General features: G+C 32.7%; 3 protein-coding genes and 2 non-coding genes across 5 annotated transcripts; all 5 read left to right on the forward strand.

Moving 5' to 3' along the window:
- Positions 1 to 5,405: 5,405 nt before the first annotated feature.
- On the forward strand, positions 5,406 to 5,492 carry LOC121205562 (small nucleolar RNA SNORD25). The gene has a single exon (XR_005900638.1). It is a non-coding gene; the product is annotated as a small nucleolar RNA SNORD25 (small nucleolar RNA).
- Positions 5,493 to 5,544: 52 nt separating this feature from the next.
- Positions 5,545 to 5,688, forward strand: LOC121205497 (small nucleolar RNA snoR136). Its single transcript, XR_005900573.1, has one exon. It is a non-coding gene; the product is annotated as a small nucleolar RNA snoR136 (small nucleolar RNA).
- A 4,983-nt stretch (positions 5,689 to 10,671) lies between these two features.
- On the forward strand, positions 10,672 to 13,397 carry LOC107893381 (probable protein phosphatase 2C 25). The gene is made up of 4 exons (XM_016818359.2): positions 10,672 to 11,809; positions 12,165 to 12,506; positions 12,622 to 12,801; positions 12,909 to 13,397. The coding sequence occupies exons 1-4, from the start codon at positions 11,348 to 11,350 to the stop codon at positions 13,068 to 13,070; spliced, it is 1,146 nt and encodes a 381-aa protein (XP_016673848.1). The 5' UTR covers positions 10,672 to 11,347; the 3' UTR covers positions 13,071 to 13,397.
- A 4,337-nt stretch (positions 13,398 to 17,734) lies between these two features.
- LOC107893392 (mitogen-activated protein kinase kinase kinase 18) lies at positions 17,735 to 19,317 on the forward strand. The gene has a single exon (XM_016818368.2). The coding sequence runs from the start codon at positions 17,815 to 17,817 to the stop codon at positions 19,300 to 19,302; it is 1,488 nt and encodes a 495-aa protein (XP_016673857.2). The 5' UTR covers positions 17,735 to 17,814; the 3' UTR covers positions 19,303 to 19,317.
- A 3,118-nt stretch (positions 19,318 to 22,435) lies between these two features.
- On the forward strand, positions 22,436 to 25,146 carry LOC107893398 (ran-binding protein 1 homolog a). The gene is made up of 4 exons (XM_016818379.2): positions 22,436 to 22,728; positions 22,834 to 22,985; positions 23,073 to 23,198; positions 24,546 to 25,146. Exons 1-4 carry the CDS (start codon positions 22,574 to 22,576, stop codon positions 24,782 to 24,784), a joined length of 672 nt encoding a protein of 223 aa, XP_016673868.1. The 5' UTR covers positions 22,436 to 22,573; the 3' UTR covers positions 24,785 to 25,146.
- Positions 25,147 to 26,568: the final 1,422 nt, after the last annotated feature.

Raw genomic sequence — 26,568 nt, forward strand, 5'->3', positions numbered from 1 at the left:
AATGTCGCAATGTGACATACTATTTGTGCAAATTTTCTAAGTGAAACATCAACCTGCAATTTCCAATAAACTAATATACATATTTATACCATACTTATAGCCAAATTATGCAAATAATATGAATCATAATACTTTAATCAGCTATACACCAATGTCAAATTACTTATAAGTTCACTAACTAGTCCAATTCACAATATCTCAAACATACATAATTATCCACTAGAACCATAGGTAATTACATCTTTTATACATTTCTAAATTCTATAATAAACATCTATACATTATGCATCCATATGACTAAATCCATTTAGCAAACTTTCAATTCAATGTTCTAAAAAACATAGTATATACCAAAATTGACTTAACCTAGGTACATGTCGTATAACTAATAAATGAAACTATACAAACATTGTTGAGTCTAGATCTTTGTCTGGATGTTGAAGTTGATCTTCAAGACCTCGATATGAACTTAACTTGCACACGAAAAACAAATCGTATATTTTTTTTTGTAAAGATGAAGAAAGAAATAATGTTTCCTATTTACTTCGTTGACGAAGAATCAAATTATCACTATATTTATTCATTTTTCTACTTCTTCTTCCAAGTACAGGATAACCCCAAGGGGTTGTAGGTTTTTTTTTAACCAATTGGAGCCTTCCCTTCACCATCCCTTTCATAAAAATTCTCATCGAATCGAGAGTGAAGTTTTCATTCTGTACATGCCAGATCATGAATTAGTAACTGCATCCAATCTCCCAAAGAAATCCCAATTGTTTCGAACCTTCTATTTTTGGAATGGGAATATTTATAGAATCCCCATGAATAATATCAAACCTTATTCCATGGTTACATGAGATTCCTCTTTCTTATTCTTATGCAAGTCCCCGAGAGGGCTTAATTGATCCATGATTTATGTTTCAGCTTTCATTTTCTTTTTGTTTATTTTGAGCAATATATTGATCAATTCCAATTCTTTCTTTTTCTATTGATTATTTTCCAATTGAGATGTATGGATCCCTGAATCTATGTGTTTATATCGATCCTATTCATGGATTAACAAAAAATTGCAAAAGCTCTATTTGCCTCTGCCATTCTATGAGTCTCTTTCTTTTTGTATATTACATCGCCACTCTCTTTAACAGCATCCACTAATTCGGAACTTAATTTGAAAGTCATATTTCCACCCGGACGTTTTCGGGATGCCCCTAATAACCAATGAATGGCAACTGCCTTTCCTTGTATGGATCTTATTTCAACGGGAACTTGATGAGTCGATCCACCTACACATTTTGCTTTTACTGTTATATCGGGAGTTACTCCACGTATTGCTTGACGTAAAATAGATAGTGGATTTTTTTTTGTCTTTTGTTGAATCTTTTTAAGGCTCGATAGATAATTTGATAAGCCAATGATTTTTTTCCATGTTTTAGAATACGATTAACCAACATGTTAACTAATCGATTACGATAAATTGGATCGGAATTTGTAGTTTTTTCTTCTGCAGTACCTCGGTGTGACATGAGCATGAAAAGGATTCAAGAATCCATTTTCTTTTTATAAGCGCTAAAATCATTTATTTTGGTTTTTTGACCCCATATTGTAGGGTGGATCTCGAAAGATATGAAAGATCTTCCTCCAAGCAGTACATATGACTTTCATCGAATAAAGTTTTCCACAGAATTCTATATGTATCTATGAGATTGAGTATGGAATTCTGTTTACTCACTTTAAATTAAGTATTCATTTTCCTCCCTTTCCTACTAGGATTGGAAATCCTATATTTTACATATCCATACGATTGAGTCCTTGAGTTTTCGAAATAGTGTAAAAAGAAGTGCTTCGAATCATTACTATTTGACTCAGACCTGTTCTAAAAGAGTCAAGGCATTTCGAATTTTTTGTTGACATGGAAAAAGTCAGGGAAAACCTCTGAAATTATTTCAATATTAGACCTTAGACATATAATAGTTTCGAATCGAATCTCTTTAGAAAGAAGAGCTTTTGTCTCATGGTAGCCTGCTCCAGTCCCCTTACGAAACTTTCGTTATTAGGTTAGCCATATACTTCACATGTTTCTAGCTATTCACATGGCATCAGCAAATGATACAAGTCTTGGATAAAAATCTACAACGTACTAGAATGCCCTTGTTGATGATCCTTTACTCCGACAGCATCTAACGTTCCTCGAACAATGTGATATCTCGCACCGAGTAAAAACTCAATGGTACTTCCATTATTCAAATCAATATAAATCAATATAACATATGAAGTAATCAATTGCATGCAATTTCCATGTTTATAATGTCAACCAATACAAATACACCATATATCAAGTCTCATTCAACACATCTATATATGCGTATGTCACCATTATACCAATACTTTAAATGAATTACTTATACATTACTTGAACTGGTTATCTATATGAACATTTTATACCAATATTACAATGCCAATTATTATTTGCATATGTACTCAATTTGTAACATTTGATTCATTGTCAAATCAAACAATTCATTCCTTATCTTACCGAATCAACCTTTCAACTTGTTAATCGATTCGCATGATCTTTCACATGTTCTCGATAATCAAATATTGTATATAAATACATGTAGTACAATTTTGTTATATTTAATCATTTTCAAATATCATCAGTCAATTCACAAATTAGATTACATATTAACATGACTTTGATTTGAAAGGATACACGAATCCCAACCAACAAATCAATTTGGCACCCAGTGCCTCATTGAAACGTTAGCACCCAGTGCTTCACCGAAAAGTTCAAAGTAAATAGATTGTACCCGGCGCTCATTGGAACATCTGAAGGAAAATGCGTCCAACACTCATTGACATATAGCCGAAGTAACCTGTTCTCAATCTATTCTACGGCATGCCAACTATATTCGACTCTTCTCGAACAGTTAATAGAACATTCTATCAATCTCAACTCATCAAGTCATAAAACATATCTTAACATATTACAGGACCATCAATTATCCAATCAAGTGACTATAAAATCACACATTTATTCACCCTTCACCTTGGATATTATCAATTATTTTTTGGCTATGATCAAAATCATGTCCATCATCTAAATAGGTCAAATAGCATTCATATTTCTATTTTCATACTTACGAGATCTTTGATTCATGACTTCAATAATAAAACCGCGAGATTATAGATTATATCTAAGCCATATATGCATAATCGTAAATATGTAGAGTATGATCTCGATTTCAAATATATGATTATCGTATTATATATTCTCACTAGAAGATTTCATGTCAGAATAATGATCTTATTATATAAGCTAACGTTTTCCACTATTTTAGATTAACTAGAAAAATTAACTATTAATATGCATAATAAACCTTATAACATAGAATAAAAAAATGTGCAATCATATATAAAACCCATTTAGCTTATGATTATTTAACAAAAACAACAACCAAAATTATTTATATTATATAATCATCTACAAACTTTCATTTTTAGCAATGAAAATAAAGTTTTATCAATATCATCCAAATGCTAGCTACTAATATCATGATTTAAATAAACAAATAATTTCATATCTCAAATTAAATATATATCATAAAAAAAGAATATTTTTGTACTAAAAATTTCACTCACAAATTAGATGAAATGAACTAAATTTTAATTCTTCGAACTTATTATTTATTTATAATGCACTAATAAGTGACTCTTTAAAATGATTTTAACCCAACCTTTTAAAAGTAACTTAACACAACCTTTTAGCTTAAGAAGGTTTTTCCAAATGGTCAACTTATGTTTGAATCATGCCATTGCCATTCAAAACAAAAATATTGTTTCAATCCATTAATAGATCATTTTTCAACCATGCATTTCATCCATCTTTTTTATTATTGCTTATATAATTAAATATCAATCATAACTATGCATGTAAATATCATGTATATAATCAATTATTATTCGACTTTATCAAAAATTAATCTAGGACACTTATACATTTTGCATAATATAACTAATCTTAACAAAACATAACCATTATATTCAATTCATGTAACAATAATCAACAAAAAAATTGACATACCTCTTATTGTTACAAAGATTTCTTCTAAATCAATAGTTAGATCACTAACATCGATGTTATCCCATTACTAATAGTCATCCTTATATTACCATGATTGTAGTGACATGCGAATGCACGGTGAATAGACACACCTTCTTTAATTTCTCATAAATTGCGAAATTAGAACCTTAAAATTGTTGGTGCATAGGGATAAATTTAAACTTATGAGAAATAAACGAAGGCTTCAAGATGTGTGTCAATGCCATTTTCATTAAGGTTACCTACATTATGGTTTGTAAAAGATTTAGTGACAAATAAAACTTGAGAATACAATGAAACCCAATGACTATTAACATTTTGCACTGACAAAAACAGTTCACTGAACATTGAGCGAAGCATAGCAAGAATATCAATTTCAGTAATTTTTTATAGAATAATTTAGAAATATAAAAACTGGTAGGGGAAGAGAAAGAAACTTTGTTTCTACGGCGTTTTTTTTTTGTGTATCATACAAATAAAATTTCACTCCTATATATAGGAAATTTCATGTCTTTTCATAGGGATATAACTATCAAAATAGATATTCATATCTTTAGCAATAAACTTAATTATTCAATAAATATATCATTGAATAATCATGATTCATTATTAATAATCAATTAATACAACTTTTAATTATTTATAACTTAAACGAAAATGTTACAACATAAATTTCACTCCTTATTTTAACTTATATGAAAATTTCAAGATGAATTATTGGAGGTTAGATTCGATTACATCTTAATAAACAACTCTATTTTAATTCTTTAATCGATTAGTGGCCCAATGGCCAAATGGCCCATTTCCCTACACTTGTCAATCGAATCTGGGCTAGGCGATCAACCCAATAAATAAAAAAATCCATTCCATTGAGGTCAGTTTCGTAATTTCCCCTCCAAGTGTCGCAATTAGGGTTTCAACCCTGCTGCTCTATATATATTTCCATCATAACTTCTTCCTCTCAATCCAACTCACCGCACCCCTGCCTGTAGCCTTTCGATCTTTGGGTACTGTCTTTGTAAAGATTTAGGGTTTCAGATTCATTCAAACAAAAGGCAAAAGCTCTTTATGGTTTTTGATGAGCAAATATGTGTGTGTTTATTGGATAGAGATTGAAGCTTCGCAATCTGGTCAGTGCGGATAGAACCCGTTCCCACATGACTCGTTCCCTTGAAGCGACATTCATTGTGTTGCTTTGGTCTTCTCTCTCCCTAATCATTTTAGCTTTGATTCTTTCGGGAGAACACTTGGGCAACTATATTTTCTTTATTTCTTTCTTTTTTTATGAAGATCTGACTCTTTTTTGAGGAAGAACGGTGATGAGTTATTAACAGACCTGTAATGAATTGCGGATATGATCGCAGTTTATTATGAACATCTAAGGGACTGAGTTCTTCTATCATCCCCTCAATTTCTAGTTTCCATTTGTACTTATTTAAGTAATTCTTGTGGCTTCTTTAATTTATCTTTTTAAAATCCGAAAATTTTAATAAAATATTTTCGTGATGGAAAGAAGCCTAAACAGAATTGTTCTCCTCGCTATCCGGTGCTTCAAATTTTATGTGGCATTTGGACGTCGGGGAACCACATCTTTTCTTTTTCCTCTTAAAATGATTGGTTTTACCAATTTTGAAGGCCTAAATAAAAGAGAATCATGTAGGTGAAAAATCAAATCCTAGATACATTGTAGACTGGATAAGAACAGTCAGTACACTGACTAACAATACCATCTTCCATCTTATTTCAAATTTGAATTTATTTTTATTTTATAATTACTAGTGTTTATGGGTCGGTTTGGGTCTAAAAAATGAGCTCCAAATTTTGTTAATATTTTATCTGGATAAAAATGCTAAAATTTGAGTCCGGCCTGGTTAATCTGTATTAATTTTTTATATTATTTTTAAATATATAATATATTAAAAATATTAAAATAAATATTTTTTAATAAATTAAAAATAAATTTTAAAAAATATGTAGATTTAAATAACACTAAAATAGATGTAATTTAACAAGTAAATACTTTTAAAATAATAAAAAGTTAATAAATACTTTAAAAAACAAAATGAACAATAAAATGATATTTATACAATATTGAAACAATAAAATAATAATAATATAATATTAAAATGGTAATAAAATAGGAAGAAAATAATAAGAAAATAACATTTAAAAATAAAAAAATATAGATTTTTTTGTTTTTTAGTGAATTTAGGCTTGACTCGGCTATGCTTGGGCTAAAAATACCTTATTCAAGGCTCAGCTTATTTTTTTAAATGGGTTTTTTTTGTCCAAGCTTATTTTTTGACTTTATATTTTTGTCCAAACTCTCCCACATTTTGGACACATTCGGGCCGGGTTAGATACCTCAGCCCATAAACACATCTATGTAATCATAATTAATTTTAATTTTAAAAAAGTTTTATTTTTAAAGCTATTATTAACTAAGAGTTATATTCTATTTATTTTATTTATAAAAATCTTTATAAATCAAATTAAAATTTATCAAATTATGTATTAAAATGAGATAAATATTATTTAAATAAAATAAGTTTAAAATTCGTAATTCATACCGATTATGAACAATTTGAATATTTTTCAGAAAGGAAAGGTTGATTTATTTTTTTGATAACATTCATAATGGGTTTTATTAATATTCTTTGCCGTGGTTAAAATTCATATAAAAATTAATTGATTTAGAATTTATATGAAAAAATTTGGAGTTTAAGTTTCATTAGATTACTGTATAAAAAAATACTTAATTTAGAGTTTTAAATTTTAATTTTATAAATAAAATTTTTTATTTGATTAATGTTTTTAAATTATTAATATAATTATTGATATAATATTTATTTTATATGAATATTACATTCACATATAAAATTGTTAGGAGTTAATAGTCAACTAAAAGGATTAATTGATGAGTTTTGCAAGAGCTGAATTAGATACAAAAATATTTAAAGGCCCTAATAGATTTTTTAGGAACATTTTGAGGAATTTCTTATATCATTGAGTTGTATTACAAATTTTAACATTAAAATTTGTATTATGCTATTGTTGTTATATCATAGTATCCACAAGGTTTGTTTATGTAGTTTGATTTTTTTATGTTTGCAGAGCTTAACTCGGTGAATAATTTTATTATCTGTAATTCACAATATAATAAATAAATCACACTTTATTACTCTACAAGTATAGAGACCTTTGTACTTAAAAACTAGAACACTGTCTTCCAAATCCCCCTGAGAACTTGGATAATAGACATTAAATAATGTTTATAATTTAGTTTTATTCTCTCACAAAAGCAGTTACTCAATGAACATATTAGAATGCACCAATAAACTCCAATATATCACATAGATAAGCCTTAAAACATATATCAATTTTAGTTGCTAAGATAGAATCTAATTGAATACAAAGTAACTCGTTGAAAAAAGTTATTACAATCTCAATTATCAAAATACAATCAATCAAATATATGTTCTCCAAAATTAATAACAATATCTCTATAATCTCCACAGTTTAAGGACTTAATTGATCTATACGAATCTAATACAATCTTGAAATGTCAAAAGACTGATTTCCATAGATAGACCAAAGTATCTTCAATAACACAACGCATTAATAGTTATAAAGATTTTCTTCATTTCAGTGGCAATATGTAACAGTGCCGCTTAACAACTCTAAGTTCATCTTGTCTCAATAGTTACAATTATATAAAATCAAAATTAATTATTACATTGGAAATAAAAACATTTAAAATTGATAAAACATTGAAATTATTTAAATTTATCTAAACTCGATTGATCCGAATATGAGAAAATTCAAATTTAAAAAAAAAAAAATTCAAATTCAAGCTAAACCAAACCGAAATAATTCGATTTCGAAGACAAGCTAATTGAAACCCGTTGGAAGGAGCCCGTTTACCACCACTAATTATGATTTTGCTTGCATTTTATTTCTATTCTGTATTAATTAATTAAATTTGCATGTCTGGTTTCAAGTGATTATGATCTGTTTTGTAATTATTAATTGAGCTTATAATGATTTAAATGTTTGTAATTGTGAACAAAAAAATCCGTATGATTGTACGAATAAAGAAAAAAGATATGAATAAAAGTGGATTACAAAGAATAAATTGAGATAACCATGGTGGTAGAGAGCAAACAAAAGAATTAGATATAAAAATAAAAAATAAAAAAAATAAAAAAAGGTAATTTCTAAACCTAATATATGTTTTGATGTTTAATATATTAAAATTTTCTAAAATATCAAGAAGTAGAAGTAGATTTCATCATTGTTACATACAAAATATCCTCTATGCATTACTTTCGACAGGAGAGGAGAATAGTGGTGTTGAAGGAAACAAATCATATTCTCTTTGCCATGTCCTTCAAGGCTGAGGTTCATTCTGTTAAAACCATTCTACCAGGTTTGCTAATTTTGACAAATTGGAGCTTTTCGTCGAAAAAAACTTTTTTAGGACAAAAAAATAATCACAAAAGAACTTTTTTAGTAAAAATACAAAAAAAAAAGTGACCAATGTGAATAACAATAAATAGATCAAGCTAGGTCTCAGTAAGCATCAATCAATGGTTAAATGTCAAATCAAATGCTACATAAGGTTAAATCTGTGTAAGGAAATCAGTTTGAGGCAACCCAATTTTCAGATCTGTGCCAATCCTATTCACGACGAGAACGAGTATACATAATATGATTTTGTACAAGGCTTCGTGAAGGATGGGTCATGGAAGCCTGTGACTAGTTGTGGCCCTTAACACGGAGGACTAGGTGGCTCTGATTCTTTGTAGGCTAATGGAGGAGCCTTGGGATTATATTGTAGCGTTTGTAAAATGTATGGAATGCAAGTGGAGATCACGGAGAGCATGCATCATTCTTTACTTATCATTCCCTCGAACAATAGGGAACCACTCGCCATTGTGGGGCCATGAACAACTACTACTATTAGTGCAGAAACCAACTGATCGACTGTATTGGTTTAGATAGGGATGGAGTATGGTTCACGGATGGGGCGCAACTCCTATTTTGAGTACCTACAAACATCACTTTCTAAGTGGTACCATGATTGCAAGGTAAAGGCTACATATATTAGTTGGTGGTTTCAAAGAATGTTTAGTCTCTCTTTTTTAAGGATGAGATATTAGAAAAAGATATCTTGTTGTGTAATTTGGGATCATAAGCCTAATATTTACAACATTGGCATATTAGTTCTAATTCTTAATTAGCCCATCATTAACTAGAATTTGATTAAAACTCAATTATTAGAATATCTACACATATTTGACTCATATTTTATTTAATAATTAAAGTCAAATAAAATTTTAACCAGATTACTTTTAATTTGGGCTAACCTATCATGATGTGATCTATATTTTCCAACAGCAATTCCTCTGGTTGTTGCAGCTATTAACAAATGGGGAAGGATGTCGGATGTTGCGGAATGTAAGCTCTAAAATCCGCGATGTTTGTTTTGTGAAATCAAGTTGACCGCTTAATGGTGAGGTAAAATTCTTTTCTCTTCCACTAGAGGATTGGATTCCTACTAATTTGCAAACTCCATCGAGAATGTTACGGCATTGTAGATGGAATAAAGCGATGCAATGTTAGATCTGATGGGTGAGTGAGGGATGGGGGCATGGCATGGCAGTTGCTGGCGAGGATGAGGAGAGATGCAACGTGAGGCTTGGGCGATGTTTGAGGGCTTGAACGCATGATGGGATTTGGGATTATAAGAAAGTGGAAGCTGAAAGCCACAACTTGATGCTCATTAAGCTACCGCATAATCAGCATGAGAGAGGAATGCAGCACATTCATATGGTTTGCTCAAAACAATGGGAAGCTAGGTTGTAGCATTTCAATGGAGACCAGAGTCCAACAAACTTGAAGCTTTTATGGCAAGCATTATATTACTTGATACACCTGCTGTTCCACTATTCAAACATCCACCACAATTGATGCGGTTGAACAAGAGACTTTGCGATTCGTGGACAATCTTGTCGCGAAAAGAATAATGAAGGGGAAAAAAATAGAAAGAGGGAAAGTATTAATAAATTATAAATTATAAAAGAATTTATTTTCAAAATAGGAGCCAAGCCTTAAAAGATGAAAATTAAATTGTATTTTTTTACATTAATAAAAATATAATTATATTATTTTAATAATTTATATATTTGTAATTTTTAAAGGATTAAAATAAAATTTTATCATTTTTAAGGAAAGTAATTATACATTTAAATTTAAAGGGTCCTAACGAAAAAATTTTCATTTTAAGGGCGGGGCCCTGCGAGCTTCCCTGAATTTGACACTGTTTAGAAATATTAAATATTAATTTAATTACACCATATATTATGTTAGTTGTAGAAAGATGAGGTGAGCAGTTAGCAGTAGGAGAAGCAACGGTCGTTAGTGGACTGTCAATGCAACGGTAACCTTAGATAGATGGCTCCAAAGCAAAACAAAACGGTCACAGAGGGGGGAGTGGGACCCACCTTTTAATTCCAATCTTATCAACTACTTTTTGATTAAGTGGGAGACAAAGGAGTCAAACATAAACTTGTAGCTGTGCTCTAATAATGTACGTATGGTTACAGCTACTTACGTGTTTGACCTTTTTCTATTAACTTCATTCATAGGGCACTCTTTCCGTCGGCTACTCGGTTCTATATTCTCCACTCCTTTTCCTCCTTTTGCCTACTACCCCTACTTTCTCTTCCTTTCGTTGCAACCTATTAATTTTGCCTTCTTTACTAATCTGTTTCCCATTAATGTTATGTTAATAGATGAGAATGATTCAAACCTTTGAATTTATTTTCATATTTATTAGTATCCCAATCAATAATTCAAGTATGTTAATTCCTTTTTTAACATTTTGCCATTATTTTTTTTAAATTCTAATTTCACAAAATTAACTAAAAAAATAAATACCAATTTTGCGTAGAAGATGAAGATGAGGGGTAACTTTGACATTCCACCACACAAGGAGTGCCCCAAAAGCTAAAAGTCAGTGGTCAACATCTCTAAACTATAACCACTCCGCCATTAACACGCAAAGCAAAGACCAGCTTCCCTTCCGCTTTTATTTATATATATTCTCCTCTCTCTCTCTCTTACCCCAAGGAAGAAAACAAAGCAAACCCTAATTCGAACGTTGATAAAAAGAAAAAAACAAGCGAAGAACTAAAAATCAAGCGAAAATCTCAACAGAAAAATAAAGGAAAGAAGAAAGAGAGCGCGATGTCGTGTTCGGTCGCTGTATGTAACTCCCCTGTGTTTTCTCCGTCGTCGTCTCTTTTCTGTGGCAAAACTTCGATCATCTCTCAGTCGCCGGAAGCGTTGAACTTGTCTTTGACTCACCTCAAGCCTTCCTCTTCTTCTCCTGCTTCTCCGTCTCCTTCCTCGCCGTCTTCGCCTTTTCGGATTCGGCTACAAAAGCCCACGTCTGGGTCTCTTTTGTCAACGCCATCGTCTTCTTCGGTTTCAGGTTCGACTATATTGAAGAGGAAGAGGCCATCCAGGCTGGATATACCGGTGTCTACGTCGGCCTTGTGTTTTGGGGTTTCGGCGACTCCCTGTGAAGTGGCGAGAGAGGTAGAGAGAGAAGGAGATGGTTATTCTGTTTATTGTAAAAGAGGGAGGAGAGAAGCTATGGAAGATAGGTTTTCAGCTTCTGTTGAACTCCAAGGAGATTCAAAGCAGGTAATTATTTTTTCTTCCCTTATGATTGTGTTTGATAGCACGTTAATATAGGATTTTAGAAAGAATAAAAGTATGCTTTTGTAGAACTCTGAAATTCTGCAGAAAACTTAGTCTTCGACTAGAATTAGAGGGAAAAAGGGCATCTTTTGAAGGGGGGGGAATAGTGCTTTAAGAGGAAGAAGGAAAAGATTTGTCATGTTTGTTAATTCTTCTAGGTTCCATTAGAATTAGATGTTATTGAACTGAACAAGTAGTGGAGATAGATAGTTTAATTGATTTTGGATCAAGCAATGATTTGGCCTGGAATCATGAATTTTATGTTGGTGAGGCTCATGGTTTGACGTGATGATTGCAGGCATTTTTTGGGGTTTTTGATGGACATGGAGGTGCTAAAGCTGCAGAGTTTGCAGCACAAAAGTTGGAGAAGAACATCGTAGATGAAGTTGTTAGAAGAGGAGACAGGAGTGGAGTAAAGGAAGCTGTTAAAGATGGTTATTTGAAAACAGATGCTGAGTTTCTTAAGGAAGACGTCTCTGGCGGCACATGTTGTGTGACAGCTTTGATCCAGAATGGGAACCTTATTGTATCCAACGCGGGTGATTGTCGTGCTGTTATGAGCAGAGGTGGTGTTGCTGAACCTCTTACCTCTGATCACCGACCTTCAAGGGAGGATGAAAAGAGCAGAATCGAGACTTCGGTAAGCAGTTTCTCAATAAATCAACAACCTTTGCATTTGTTCACAATCAGTAATTCATGTGTGCATCTCGGAACAAACTTGATCTGATGTGTTGTGTGAAATTTGTTTTCTGCAGGGTGGCTATGTGGACTTATGCCGTGGTGTTTGGAGAATTCAGGGTTCTCTTGCTGTCTCCAAAGGGATTGGAGATCAGCATCTTAAACAGTGGGTAATATCCGAGCCGGAGACAAAGATAATTGGCATCAAACCTGAATGCGAGTTCTTGATATTAGCTTCAAATGGCTTATGGGATAAGGTATGGTATTGAAGATTTATTTATTTTCTTTCAAATTATTTCATATCTTTACTATCTTTACAGCATATGATTTTGCATATTAATCTCCTAGTTTGTTTGTTGTCCAGGTTTCTAACCAAGAAGCAGTTGACATTGCTCGTCCATCATGTCTAGGCATCAATAAAGTGAATCCATTGGGTGCCTGTAAAAAGCTTGTTGAGCTTTCAGTTTCGCGAGGCTCATCGGACGATGTTAGCGTGATGCTGATTCAACTGGGCCGCTATATTTAATTACCTAATTTATAAAAGAAAAAAAAAGTAGGCGGCCAATTAACTCATAGGGGAAGATAGAATCCTTTTACAATAAACCATTTAGAGAGCTAGTTGGTGGAAATTGGTTTGGTTTATTTTGGTAGGCAGCAGGATTTAGTATTTATTGACCATTCTTTGTGGGGAATTTTATACCCACGGCTGAACCAGAGACTCAGTTGTAAACTTGTTTATATATTTGACATTCATTCTTTAACCTTAAGAGCTGTAAATCAGGATATATTCTTTTTAGAGGCCATTTTCGGATCATTCTTTTCAATGAATAAGAACTAGTTCATGCATTAACCAGATTTATGGGAAATTTGAGCGTTTCAAAGAGATTCAAGCATTTATGAATCATGCACTCTGTTCTATATGCATTCCCTGATAAGTCGTGTATTTTGTTCATGCATGCTGTGGGGATACTATGCATATTGAAATTGGATATTCAGTTCAATGTCAAAGAGTTTCAGGAGCAGTGATTTTGGTTCTAAACCTTTGAAAGAGGTTAAAACAAGTACATTTTTTTTTTTTGGAAGTGGTCAAATAAGAACCAATTAGGACCAAGTTTTATTGTAATTATGTTGTATTTTTATCTACAATGGTGTCAAAAAATAAGCATGCCGTATGCATTGAGAACACACAAGCCTATTCAAGTCTGATAGCCGCCTGGCTAGAGACTTACTCCTTTCTAAGAGGCATATCAAAATTTCAAGCTTATAAGAAGATTGATGGTCAAGCTTGCTACCATTAAGGCAAGAAGACCCTACTTCCTAAGCCGGGACTCTACTTCTTGTCCTTGTTCATGCTTGTGATTTCATCTTCAATTATTATTATTATTATTATTATTAAAAGAGTCACATGTAAACACTGGGAGTACGGCGAAGTAGAGGGAACCATTGTCCCCAATGGATGACACGGTTCATCGATCCTTTTTCTTCAGCCCAATGGAAGTTTCAACACTTCGCAAACTCGTGTCGGAATGCCTTCGTAAGTGCTCAACATTTGAGCTATTGATTGCTTGTTTGTGGCGATGTTGAGCCATCGCAATTGAAGCTAATCTTTAGGAAGAGGTACATAGTATATGTATGGTAAACATAAATTTCAGGTTTAATCCTCCATTATCTTTAGCAAGCTCAAATGTTGTTTATAGGCATATAATAATCACTTCTCTATAACAGGTCAAATCTTGATAGATAAATAGAGCTATTATAGAGAGAATTAATTGTATAATGATGGAAATGTTAGCAATTGTAGAGAAATATTGAAAGAGAGAAAAATTTGTAGAGAAAACAAAAAAAGTTGTAAAATGACTTACTAACTTTTAACGCTTAAGTTATTTTACATAAAAATGTTACCATTTTCTATTGACCAACTCAACATTTTATATTGACCAAATTTATTTTCCTCAACCAAACATTAAAAAATAAAAACAAAAACATTTTCCATAGAATAAAAAATGTGAATCAAAATAGTCCCACCATTAAAAATGCACTCATTTAAAATAATAAATTTACTATTATTAGTAAAACCCAAATAAATCAATTTACAAATTAGAATAAATTGTTTAATAATGACGCATGTGATATTTTATATGTTTAAGTTGAAGGTAATATATTTTATATTTTTCTAACATTTGAGAAATTAAGATAATAAAAATCCATTAATTAAATATTAATTAAATATTAAACACTTAAAATCACATGCAACACATCTAATATTAGAAATTAGTATTAATACCTGATTCAATGTCTCAAAATTAAAATACTTATAATATTTTAAATTTCAAAAGAATAATTTTTTGTCTTTATAATGATTTATTTCAAGCCTAAAATTGTGATGTGTGTGCTTACCATCATGGTAATATCAGAGAAGGGTGAGAGATTGTAAAACTTAGTATAATTATAGGAAAGCCCTTTAACATGAAAACTTATCTAGAACATGGTTTGGTTTTAACAGAGAGTAATCGATATCCATGTTGAATAAAATGGAAGGTTCTTAATCAAGTTCAACAGCATAATGAGATTGCCACGACCGTTGACCCGAACACATGTGAAATGAAGTTATCGAGTCGTTTGGTCAGCTCATAATAACGGTGGTTGACAACAATGACCACCCAGTTGATTGTGGTGTGGGACAAGTAGCAGGCGCGCGCCCACAAATAAGCAGTAGAACAATATAAAACGTCATAGCTTACGAAGATTTGCGAGATGAATCTACATGGATATGGGTTCAGTGAACAATACCCTGTTTACCTGATGACAACTATGTATATTCATTTTGACAATTGCTTTTCCCTTCATTAATTAGCATTTAAGATTAAAGATGGAACTTTCAAATACAAACACGACAGCACCCACACTTGGCAAATTCCCCCAAATATTTCAACCACAAAGGCTGTCTTTCTTTGCGAGCCAAGTGGAAATGTTCTCTCCTTTCTCTTTTTCCATAAAAGCATTAAACACAATTTGCTTCCATTCCTTCGTTTTAGCCCATTCAAGGTTTAGTGGACAACAATATGTTTCGTTTCTTTTTCCCATCTTTCCCTTGTAGTAAGGAAATTGTTGTAGCTTATCCAATTCCAAGACCTTGTTAAGGTGATTATAGTGGGAATATTGCTTTGCTGCTCCCTTTGTATTTTAATAAGCAAAAGCATTGCATTCGGGCATATCCTTAGGCCCACTCACTTCCACCATCCTCATCCATGATTTGTAATAGTCTTTCAAATATAAATCAATTCATGCATGGCCTTTCAGTAACGTGGAAAAGTGAGCAAAACAAGATTAACATTTGGAAGGGACAGAAGTTATAATTGTACCATTCAAGTAGGGTGTGAAAGGGGCTATACCCCTGTATTTAGTCCTAAGAGACCATGTGTCTAACCATGATTAGCCTTCAGTTTTTGTTACAAATACTTGAAATTTAATGGGAAATCATAAAATCTTATCCTAATCCAACTTGAAACTTGATCAATCCAAGAAATAAAACCAAGTAGCTACGGTCCAAAAAGCTCTCATCGACTTCAAGGACCCCCTCTTATTAAAATGCTGCAATTTGTAATTTAAGGAAGTTAGGGAGTGTCAAACATCGGTACTCTTTGAGTACATGGAAGGGTGTCAACCAAAATACGTATCTTTCATAAGATTCGAATGGATGTTGCCTCCATACATAAAGTTGTCATTACAATCATTTTTTAAATTTATTTTTATAATTAATTGTTATTTAAAGGGAGGGTGGTGGTGCACGTCAACAAACTTTCAAACTCAAAAACTCTTCACTGCCAAGGCCAGACAAACACAGCACACAAGCAACGTGGAGTGAGAGATTTAGACAGCTGTAGATGGGATCGGATCTGCCTTGCCAAAACACAGCCTTAAGTTCTTCGGTGTTTGAGACGTGGACCTACCATTTCCCGCCAGGTAAGCTAATAATGGTTACGCCCCGGATTGAAACACCAGTCTCAAAACCGAACTCAACCCTCTTGTCCTTTTGTTTGACTCCATCTTAATTTAGTGGACTTTGCCTTTAGGCCACCAACTAGGCACCTCTTCACTATTTTTTAATCACCTACATCACAACCACGTGTTGCTTCATCCATCCTCTTTAATCATTTTGGGAGTAAGGTGATCATGGGATATCGTCAGCTTTGTGCTTACTAAACTATACCTTTTTTTTTTCAGACAATTTTCATTTTGGCTTTTTAATTTTTTTATCGCTTTGGTTTCAATTACTCTTTATTACTTTGGTTACCTACTTTAAATTTTAATCAAATTGGTTTTTTTAATAATTTATCAACATTAATCTAACAAACATTTTATATGTTCTTCATAAAAAAATACATAAAGATAAGATTATAAAAAAGTTTAAAATTTTCATAATTTTTTTTAAAAAAATTCATGTCTAGAGGTGAATCCAACGAGGGCAACACTCTTATATTCTACATTATAAAATTTTCTGTATTAACAATATTGGCAATTTTCTTTTGCCAAAACAATGTCGGCAATTTAATCACGTGAAATAAAATAAAACAAGATATGAATTAACAATGCATCAGATTTTGTATAAATATGAAATAATTCATAACATTATTTACCGTACCTTATTTCATATCATGTGATTAATCAAGTACAAAATTTTTAAACTAAGAAAATCCCTTTTAATTTAAGATACTCAATAACAGATGTCTAAACCTAATATTCTAGAAGTAAAGATAAGAGAGGAGAGGGAGGGAGGGAGGGAACTATTTGGGACACGTTCTAGTGAATGAGTGGTTTTGGAAATATTCTATTTAGCTCATCAAAATTTTTGCTTTTCCACGAACCCTCTACGCTATTACCATGACATGTCAACCACATGTTTCATAACACCAAACTAACATCAACCAATCAATGCCCAGAACAAACCTTGCAAGTAACATACCCTAAATCAACGGCTGCGATCTATTCCACATGGCCTCTCCCATATAAAATCACCCTCCCTCCTGCCTCCACCTTCCCACTCCCTTTTACGTCAATAAAAAAAATAAAAATAAAACTCGTGACATAATTATTAAACTGTTTTCCGTATTATCCATTTCTAAATTCCACGTCATATTAAATATAATTATTAAAATATATACCTTCTTACGCATCTTTAAATACTCATTTGGGCCCTCGAAAAACACACACCTAAAAACATACAGGAAAAAGAAAACAGTTTTTTTTTTTTTTTGTTTTAAGTTTCAGAGATGGAGAAACAGAGCAACTCCAAGAAACCTTCTTGGGTTAGGGGGAAGTGCTTAGGCAAAGGTGCCTTTGGTACTGTCAGCTTGGCGATCCACCAATCAGATGGTGCTGTTTTCGCTGTTAAGTCTGTGGATTTAGCAACGGGTGTTCCCAGCCAATTGGAGTCTTTGGAGAATGAAATTAGAATCCTCCGTTCCCTAACCTCTCCTTACGTTGTTGAGTATCTCGGCGATGATGTGACTAAGAATGAATCCTCGGCGGCGTCTTTTCGGAATCTTCACATGGAGTACATGCAAGGTGGCACCGTTTCTGACGTGGCGATCGTCAAACAACGGTTGGCTGACTTGGACGAGAGGATTTTGCGGTGGCACACGCGGTGCTTGTTATCGGCTCTGAAGTACATGCACGGCCAAGGCATTGTACACTGCGATGTGAAAGGGAAAAATGTTTTGGTTGGACAGGATTTCAGCTCCATAAAGCTCGCGGATTTCGGTTCGGCTATTGAAATTGTAAAGGAAAGCAGGGGTGACAGGTGTGGGACCGTGATCACGCCACGTGGAAGTCCTCTCTGGATGGCTCCGGAGGTTATTCGCGGCGAGTATCAAGGACCGGAGAGTGATGTTTGGTCCCTAGGCTGCACCGTCATCGAGATGGTAACCGGAAAGCCAGCTTGGGAGGATCAGGGTCTCAAGTCATTGACTCGAATCGCCAACTCGGACGAATTGCCTCGGTTACCGGCTGAATTATCTGAACTCGGTCAGGATTTCGTTGAGAAGTGTTTGATAAGGGATCGAACACAAAGATGGAGCTGCGATCAGCTGCTACAACATCCATTTGTAGCATCGGCTTCAGCACCGAGTGAAATCGGAGAATCATCTCCACGTTGCGTGCTCGATTTCAGCAGCTCGGATTTCGAAGAGGATGAAAATACGGGGAATTTCGAAACTTGGGCGAGGGAGAGGATAAGTAAATTAGCTACAGAAGAAGGGGTAGTTTGGGAATCGGATGGATGGGTGGCGGTAAGAAGTTACGCGCGTGAATCAGGCGTGAATTGTGAGGAAGGGACAAGTACGGAATATCCAGAGTTTATGAGAACAATGAAGGAAATGATTGAAGGGACAAATTTGGAAACTGCCGATTGCTCTGATGGCACTCATTCAGTGGAGTGGCAGTGTAGTAATTACAAGCAATCGAAAAGGTCAAAATGGTCGAGTGGTGAGTTACGGTGCGGTGGGTGGAGATGCGAGTGCTCGACTGGTTCGAGCTGTCTGTATGGGTCACAAAAGATGGAGTTAGCAGTGGGGAAAGGACAGTTGAGAATCTACATGTTTTATAATTTATTATTAAAACTAATTTTCTGTAATTTAAGAATATTCAAATATATTTTATTGGTGTTTTTCAATTACTCTTTTTTATTTACTATATTCTTTACCTTTTCTTCTCAGCCTCAAAATTTCCCCAGTCATCACAAGAATATACATGGTTATTAATGAAACATTCTGGAAATTAAAAAAAGTCATTAAGTTCAATTTTTTAACTAAAAATTTGTGTTAAAAAATAAATAAAGTTAAAATATAAGGATTTAGCTGTTTGCCACTAACGAGAATAATGGCACCAACTTTTTGAGCAATTTAAAGGGTGGCGCAAACAGTTGGTTTAATAGGGTGGAAAAATGCGCGGACTGGATAATAGAGTTGAACACACAAATTGCGTTGCGGGATGATCTTTCTATTTATCAAAGTGCAAAATCAGCTTAAATATCATTTCCATTTTACACGCTAAGATTTGGTTCACAGGAAACCATTCTAATAATATATGGTTGAAATTAACAAAAAGCAGAGGAAACAGCCAGAAGTAGTTGGAAATTGAACACGAGGGTGATGATTGTCTCGTAAATTCCAGGTGGATAGCTACCAAGTTATTGCAGCAGTTTCTGGAAGTCAAGATGTTTGGTCTCTTAGAACATCATGCTTTTGTCAACAAATGTAATGGAAAACTTCAAACAAGAAATGCCAACAAATTCATCTGTCTCCATTGTAAAGTACGATGTTAGATTTGGTTCGCTGTCCATTTTTGAAGCTTCCCACGAATTTGCTGCTCTGTGACTTTCCTTCGGCCGCGTGGTCCAGTATTGGAAGCTTCAGTGTGGTTGTAAAGTTAAAAAAGGGGCACATTCACATTACATGTTTGCTTACACGCATTTGGATGAAGAAAAATGGCAATAAGATGCTACAACTGTTTTCCATGTGAAGAAGAAAGTGGTAACATTTTGTGACAAATTAGTGTATGAACTAAGGAACCTTCTTAAATAGACGGATGTGGTTGTCTAAGTTTACCACATTCACGTTTAGACGTACATTACTTCCAATGACTATATGTTCTCCACAAACATTCAATGTGACCTTATTCTAGGGTTGAGTTCTATATTTTATATTTAATGGATGACAATTTGGGGTGGACAAAAGTCTAATCAAATTGACTTATTTGATTCATCAAATTAATTACGATAGTTATGAAATTAAGTCTTAATCATTTATATTGTATATTATTTTTAATTTCTTTAATTATATTTATAATATTTATATATAATATAAAATTAAAATAAAAACTTAAACCAACAAACATAGTCATAACTGAAATGACAAAATTATTATATATTCACAAAAAAGATCAAACGTTTTAAGTCCTAGTGACCCCTTTTTCAAATTTGTAATTGTAAAAAATATATGTATTTGTATTATATTTCTCATATTTAAAAGAAAAAATAAAATCGTATCTAGAAGAAAAAAAGGGATTAATGTAATTTTTTTATCTATAACTAAGAAAATTGTTAAATATATAAGCTCAAACGCCGAAGTATTAACATTGTGACAAGAAGAGAAAGTACATGAAACTAAGATACCAAGTTAGCTTGTATCTTTTACCAATCATTTAATGCCATTTCATCTTTTTTTTTTCATGTCATCGACATATCATTTTATTGAAATTTTTAATACAAAATTTGTATAATTAACAAATATTTTCCCGCCACATCCCTATCCTAATTGAAAATTGTGTATCTTATTCAACACTAATCACCAAGACTACAATTCACTCCAATGTTGGGATTCTCTAAATTTATTTTTCTAAAATTTTATCTTATCGTTAAGGTGTGTTAATGACATGAAAATAAAAAAAGATAAGACGGTATTAATAATTTGCAAGGGATACGGGCTGATTTGGTATCCTAATTTCATATAATCTAAAAAGTTGGTTTGTCACCCTCAACCAATTAGATATTAACACATTTTATATATAATGTGTATTTTTTCCCATATGGAAATATTGAAAATTATATTGCTTTTCTCAAATATCAAATGGATAAATATCAAAACTACACATGAACTTTGATTTGTTGTGTAACACTATATTTGAGTTTTTATTTTATGCAATTTTATACATAAAATTTTATTTTGAATTAATTTTTACAAACCTCTAGCAACATTATCTACGTAGCACTAGTTTATATTTATATATTACACACACAAACAATTATATTAATTTACTATGAAAATAAATAGATATATTTATTTCTTTAAATGTGTACAACTGAATCAAAATCAAAGTTTAATGTGTACATTTGAACCAAAAGTAAAGTTTCATGTGTATAATTACATCAAATCAAAGTTCATATATTGAATTGCACGTTGAAAACAAAATTCATTTGTAATTTTGGTATTCATCCCTCTAAAATATTAGCTTTAAAGATTTAAAAATTCTTCAATCTTTTTCAAAAAAAATCAATTTACCATTTTTTCACCTATTCTACCATTCACTTGGAAAATTACAATCAAATCCCTTTAACTATTAACGATAATAGTTGACTTTTTTGTAGGTTGTTTTTGTCATGTGTTATGTTTAGGTTGCACCACGTGGCATTATAACATTTTTCTCTTTAAATTCCTTGTTAAAAAAAAGTTATTAGAATGTTAAAAAATTATCAAACATTATGAAACATTAATAATTTTTATAACTCTGTAATATTATTTTACAATTCTTATAAAATTTTGTTGTTTTTAAAAAAAATTTAAAAGAAAAAAATATCATATATGTCACGTCGCATAATTCTAACCTAACACATGAAGAAAAAACCAACAAAAAATCAATGAAAAGATTAGTGAGGTGTATTTTCCATAGGTTAAAAAGGTGCAATTAAGCGTAAAATAGAGTAAGGACATAATTGAAATTTCGAAAACGTTTCAATCAAATGAATTATGCTAATTACGTTCCTACTAGAGTTTGTCCTTTCTTCTAATTTAAAAAAAAAAACAACATTTTAAGATGCATGTGTTCTACTAAATCGCTTGTGCGTACCAAAACAAAGAGAGAAATTTTGGTATAAGTTGTAAATGGAACTGTTTACGGGAATTCACAAATGTAGTTGGACCCAATTATTTTAATTCATCAGTCTAAAAATTGGGCTATTTGCAAGCCTTTAGACCCAGAGAAGACTTCATTGATAAGACTAAAAACTTGGGCCATTTGCCTTTGGGTTGAGATTTTCACTTTAAAAATTAGGGCTCCACCTGATTCAACCCAAGCCCAATTTCTCAAAAGAAACTAAAAACTAGCCTACACGTGACAGTTACTACTACTGTAAACCTTGACTCTCTGCTCTGCGTTAACCTCACGCCTCCTCCCTCATTGTATAAGAAAACCCTAAACCCCAACACATCTTCTCCTGCCGAACCATCCAAACGCCTCACTCTCCACAAATCAAATATGGCAAGCAAAGAGCCCGATCACGAGCACAGAGAAGACGATGACGCCCCCGCCGCCGATGATGAAGACACCGGTGCTCAAGTTGCCCCTATCGTCAGGCTTGAGGAAGTCGCCGTTACCACCGGCGAGGAAGAAGAAGATGCCATACTCGATCTGTATGTATACTTTTTATTGTTTATTTTCCCCATTCATTTTATTTTTCTATTTTGGAATAATCTTGGAATTCGAATGGTTTGAATTGTATATTATATTTTTATCAGGAAGTCGAAACTGTACCGATTTGATAAAGACGGGAATCAATGGAAAGAGAGAGGCGCTGGTACTGTGAAGCTGTTGAAGCACAAAAAGACCGGAAAAGTTCGCCTTGTTATGAGGCAATCTAAGACTCTCAAGATCTGCGCCAATCATTATGGTTCGTTATCTTCTTTCTTTTTCTCACCCTCAATTCTTTTTTTTTTTTTAGATTCGTGATTTTACGAAAGTAAACAATATTCTGCAGTGTTGGCAACGATGACGGTGCAGGAGCACGCAGGGAACGACAAATCGTGCCTATGGCACGCTTCTGACTTTGCTGATGATGAACTGAAAGATGAACTTTTCTGCATTCGTTTTGCATCAGTGGACAGTAAGTAAAAAAATTATTAATTAACTTTTCTGTCATGTATCTGCTAAATTGAAATTGGATCAATGTTGTTTCAATTCTTTATTTAGACTAAGATCTGGTCCTGCACATTAGGGTTTAATACTTCAATTAACATAATGGTATAGAGTTGAGCTTTGAGCTTTTCTACTAGCAGTTTCATTGTGACTTCTAATATTTTACCTAATTTTTGTTTTGTTCTTAACTGTGTTAATTCTTGATTGAACACAGTTCAAAGGTTTATGGTTTAATTCTAAGCTATTGGGATCAAAATTGTGATCATTCTACTTGACCTTGTATCGGTTTAAAATAAGCATTTACTGTAAAAAAAAGACTGCATTACGAATTTCTGGTAAGAATTGGCATACTGCTTTCACCTTTTATTAAGACAGTCAAAACATAGGAGGCGGATTGTTGTTGATTTTGCATCTAATAACACCATGCATCTGTGTTAGGAACTTATGATATTTAAAAGAAGCTATTGTATATGGTTTTTTTTGTGCTTATTAATGGCTGCAATAATTTATTGAAATTTACCTTTTGTTTCTTTATGGGCACTTCTCCGTCTTTAGTGGTTAGTGGAAAAAGTGCAGTTGATAGAATGTGCGGAGAAGTAAGAAATATCAGTAATAATAAGATAACTTGACACCTATATGTAGAGTATCTTATAGGTCTGTTTCTTAAAGTTTAAGTGAACTTCAGTTTTTCACCTTTTGCTGAGGTGGCTGAAGTTGACTTGAATTATACCTTAAAAGGAATTTTTGGATTGAGTCAGTAGTATCTGTGTGTGTGTATGGTATTTCTTTACTTGGAAACTAATAAGGTGGTGCGACATTGCATTCTTTTATAATGATTATAAGGTGCCATTTAAATAAGATAGGTTCCCTTGGATTTCCAGTTGATGAACTTCAAAATTAAGTGTTGATGCTTGTGTAAAAGAAATGTGCTCTAAGTATTTGTTGTTTTAATTTCTATTCCTGAATACTTTGTTTATTCATGAATATTTGTTTCCTTGAGCTGATCCGTAAGTAGACAGGTTATAGAAATGGTTACATGTATGATTTGAGATCTGGATATAATAGCCATACTTGAGAGTTTGATATGTGGTGATAAATGATTAGAGAAGCGTAGTTGGCTTTATTTTTTCTTCCCTTTTAGCAACAATAAAAATGTGTTTTACGAGAGTAACAGGAACAGTTAAACTTATAGATTGGTTTGGGTTGTAGTTGGCTGCATTTGTTTGTTATTTCCCTTTATTGACAATTCTTGTGTCTTTGGTAACAAGATCCTTTTGGTCCTTACTGAATGTTTTTGTTTTCATTCTTAAATTAGATTGCAAAAGCTTCATGGAAACGGTCCGAGAAGTTGCTGAATCACAAAAATCAACAGAGGAAAATAAAGAGGCATCTGCTGCAGCTGGTCTACTTGAGAAGTTGAGTGTTGAGGAAAAGGAAGCCAAGGATAAAGTGGAAGAGAAGGATGTTAAAGCAAAGGAAGAAACGGAAACAAAGGAGGATACAAAAAAAGTAGATGATAGTGAGAAGAAAGATGGGGAGCCAGAATCAACTTAAAAAAGGGGGTTGGGTTGTGTTTGTTTTCTGTGCCATATGCTTTTTGGGCTATATGGTGAGATTAGTCACCTCCCATGTCTTGCATATTCATCTCCTGCAGAGGAAACTAGATGGGTCAGTATGTTTATAAGCTGGAATGGTTTGAGGTCCTTTGCGTGTCATTAGGTATGAGTGTTTGTGAGTGTTGAGGTTTGTTCAAACACCGAGTCATGTTTACATACATTGCATGTTGAGAGTTTTTTTTCGCGGTTTTGAGTATTGTGAGGGAGGGTTGTCAACCGGGTTTTTCCCAGTATTATTATTATCTCCAAATTGTCTAAATTACTTATTATTGATAGACAAGTTTTTCTTTATTTTTTAAATTTAGATTTCTTTATATGAAATTCGTAACCTTGTTTGTGCGCAAGAAATTTGGATTGCCTGACCCAGAAAGAATTGGCTAAATGTCGGATGTAAGTTTAGGTGACCCGTATACTACGATGGGATCTTTTAAGCTGAGTGTGATCCTTCTGGCTCTATATCATGTCTACTGGGTGGTAGTAAGTATTAAGGCATAAATATTTTACATATGGACGGAGTGACAATAGATTATTCACTAGTTTTGAGTTCACCCTTCGGTTAATACTTTCTAACCCCACATCTAACGTATTTTGTGTAAATTGTAGATTTAATATTTATATTTTAATTTGATCCTTTTGTCTTTGTACTTTTCATATTTTAAAATTTTAGTGTTGACCTAATTCTAAAACTTAAATCATTTGATTAAATTATGTCATTAGTTATATATTATGCGTAAAGTTATAGATTTAGTCTAGAATCATTTTTAGTGGTTATATTTTTTTAATTTCAAAATTTTAGTCTTAATGTGAACGATAGTTGTTAAATTCATTAGTTGATTTTTTGTAAATAATATTTGAATAACAAATAGACATAGCATTACAGATGTGATAATATATTGACATATTAAATTTTCAATATCTAAAAATACAGGATTGAAAATAAACAAATCAAAGTATAGATACTAAATCCATTAACTTTATGAAAATTACATGGTCTAATACAAGAATTTGACCATATATATATGCCATCTGCCTTGTTTAGCACTTGAAGTTTGATTGTACAGGATTTTTGGTATGGGCATTGGCAATGGTCAGACCTAAACCCAATTTTTTTTATGGCAAAAAAAAAGGGTCCAAACCCATAATCATATTGGAAATTGGAAATGGCTTTGGAGTTCTCTTAAAGAAATGGTGGGGGGGGGGGACAAAAAATGAAAGAGCTAGGTCACATTAAATGAGTGATATGGATGTCAGACCTAACACATCTATTTCTATCCTCTCTCCCTCACATACCAACATCTCCTGCTATTCTACCTTATAAAATTCCAATTTCTCCTCCCCTCGTGCAATGTACTAAAACTGAACTTGACAATCATTCATTGTACGGCGGGTGCTGGACTTGGTCTTGGATAATATAATTTTATATTCTGTGCTGGATATGTAGCAATAGAATCGAAGGGTAGAATGATTTGGTTGTTAAGGTTGATAAACCATACATACAATATCTATCTTAGTCCTTTAATCATCCAATTTTCTAATTTTTCTTGTCTTTGTGCCTCAGTTACTATTTTCAAAACCAATCATTTTAATGTTTTAGTGTAAGCTAATGATTTTCATGAGAATGGACAGATGGGGGATTTGGTTGTTGTGATGGATGTATCTAATTTCTTAGTTCCTAACTAATAATGCAGCTGTTAGTGTGAATCATTATCCAATTATTTCGCC

The sequence above is a fragment of the Gossypium hirsutum genome, chromosome A08, assembly GCF_007990345.1.
Source record: "Gossypium hirsutum isolate 1008001.06 chromosome A08, Gossypium_hirsutum_v2.1, whole genome shotgun sequence".
Taxonomy (NCBI): domain Eukaryota; kingdom Viridiplantae; phylum Streptophyta; class Magnoliopsida; order Malvales; family Malvaceae; genus Gossypium; species Gossypium hirsutum.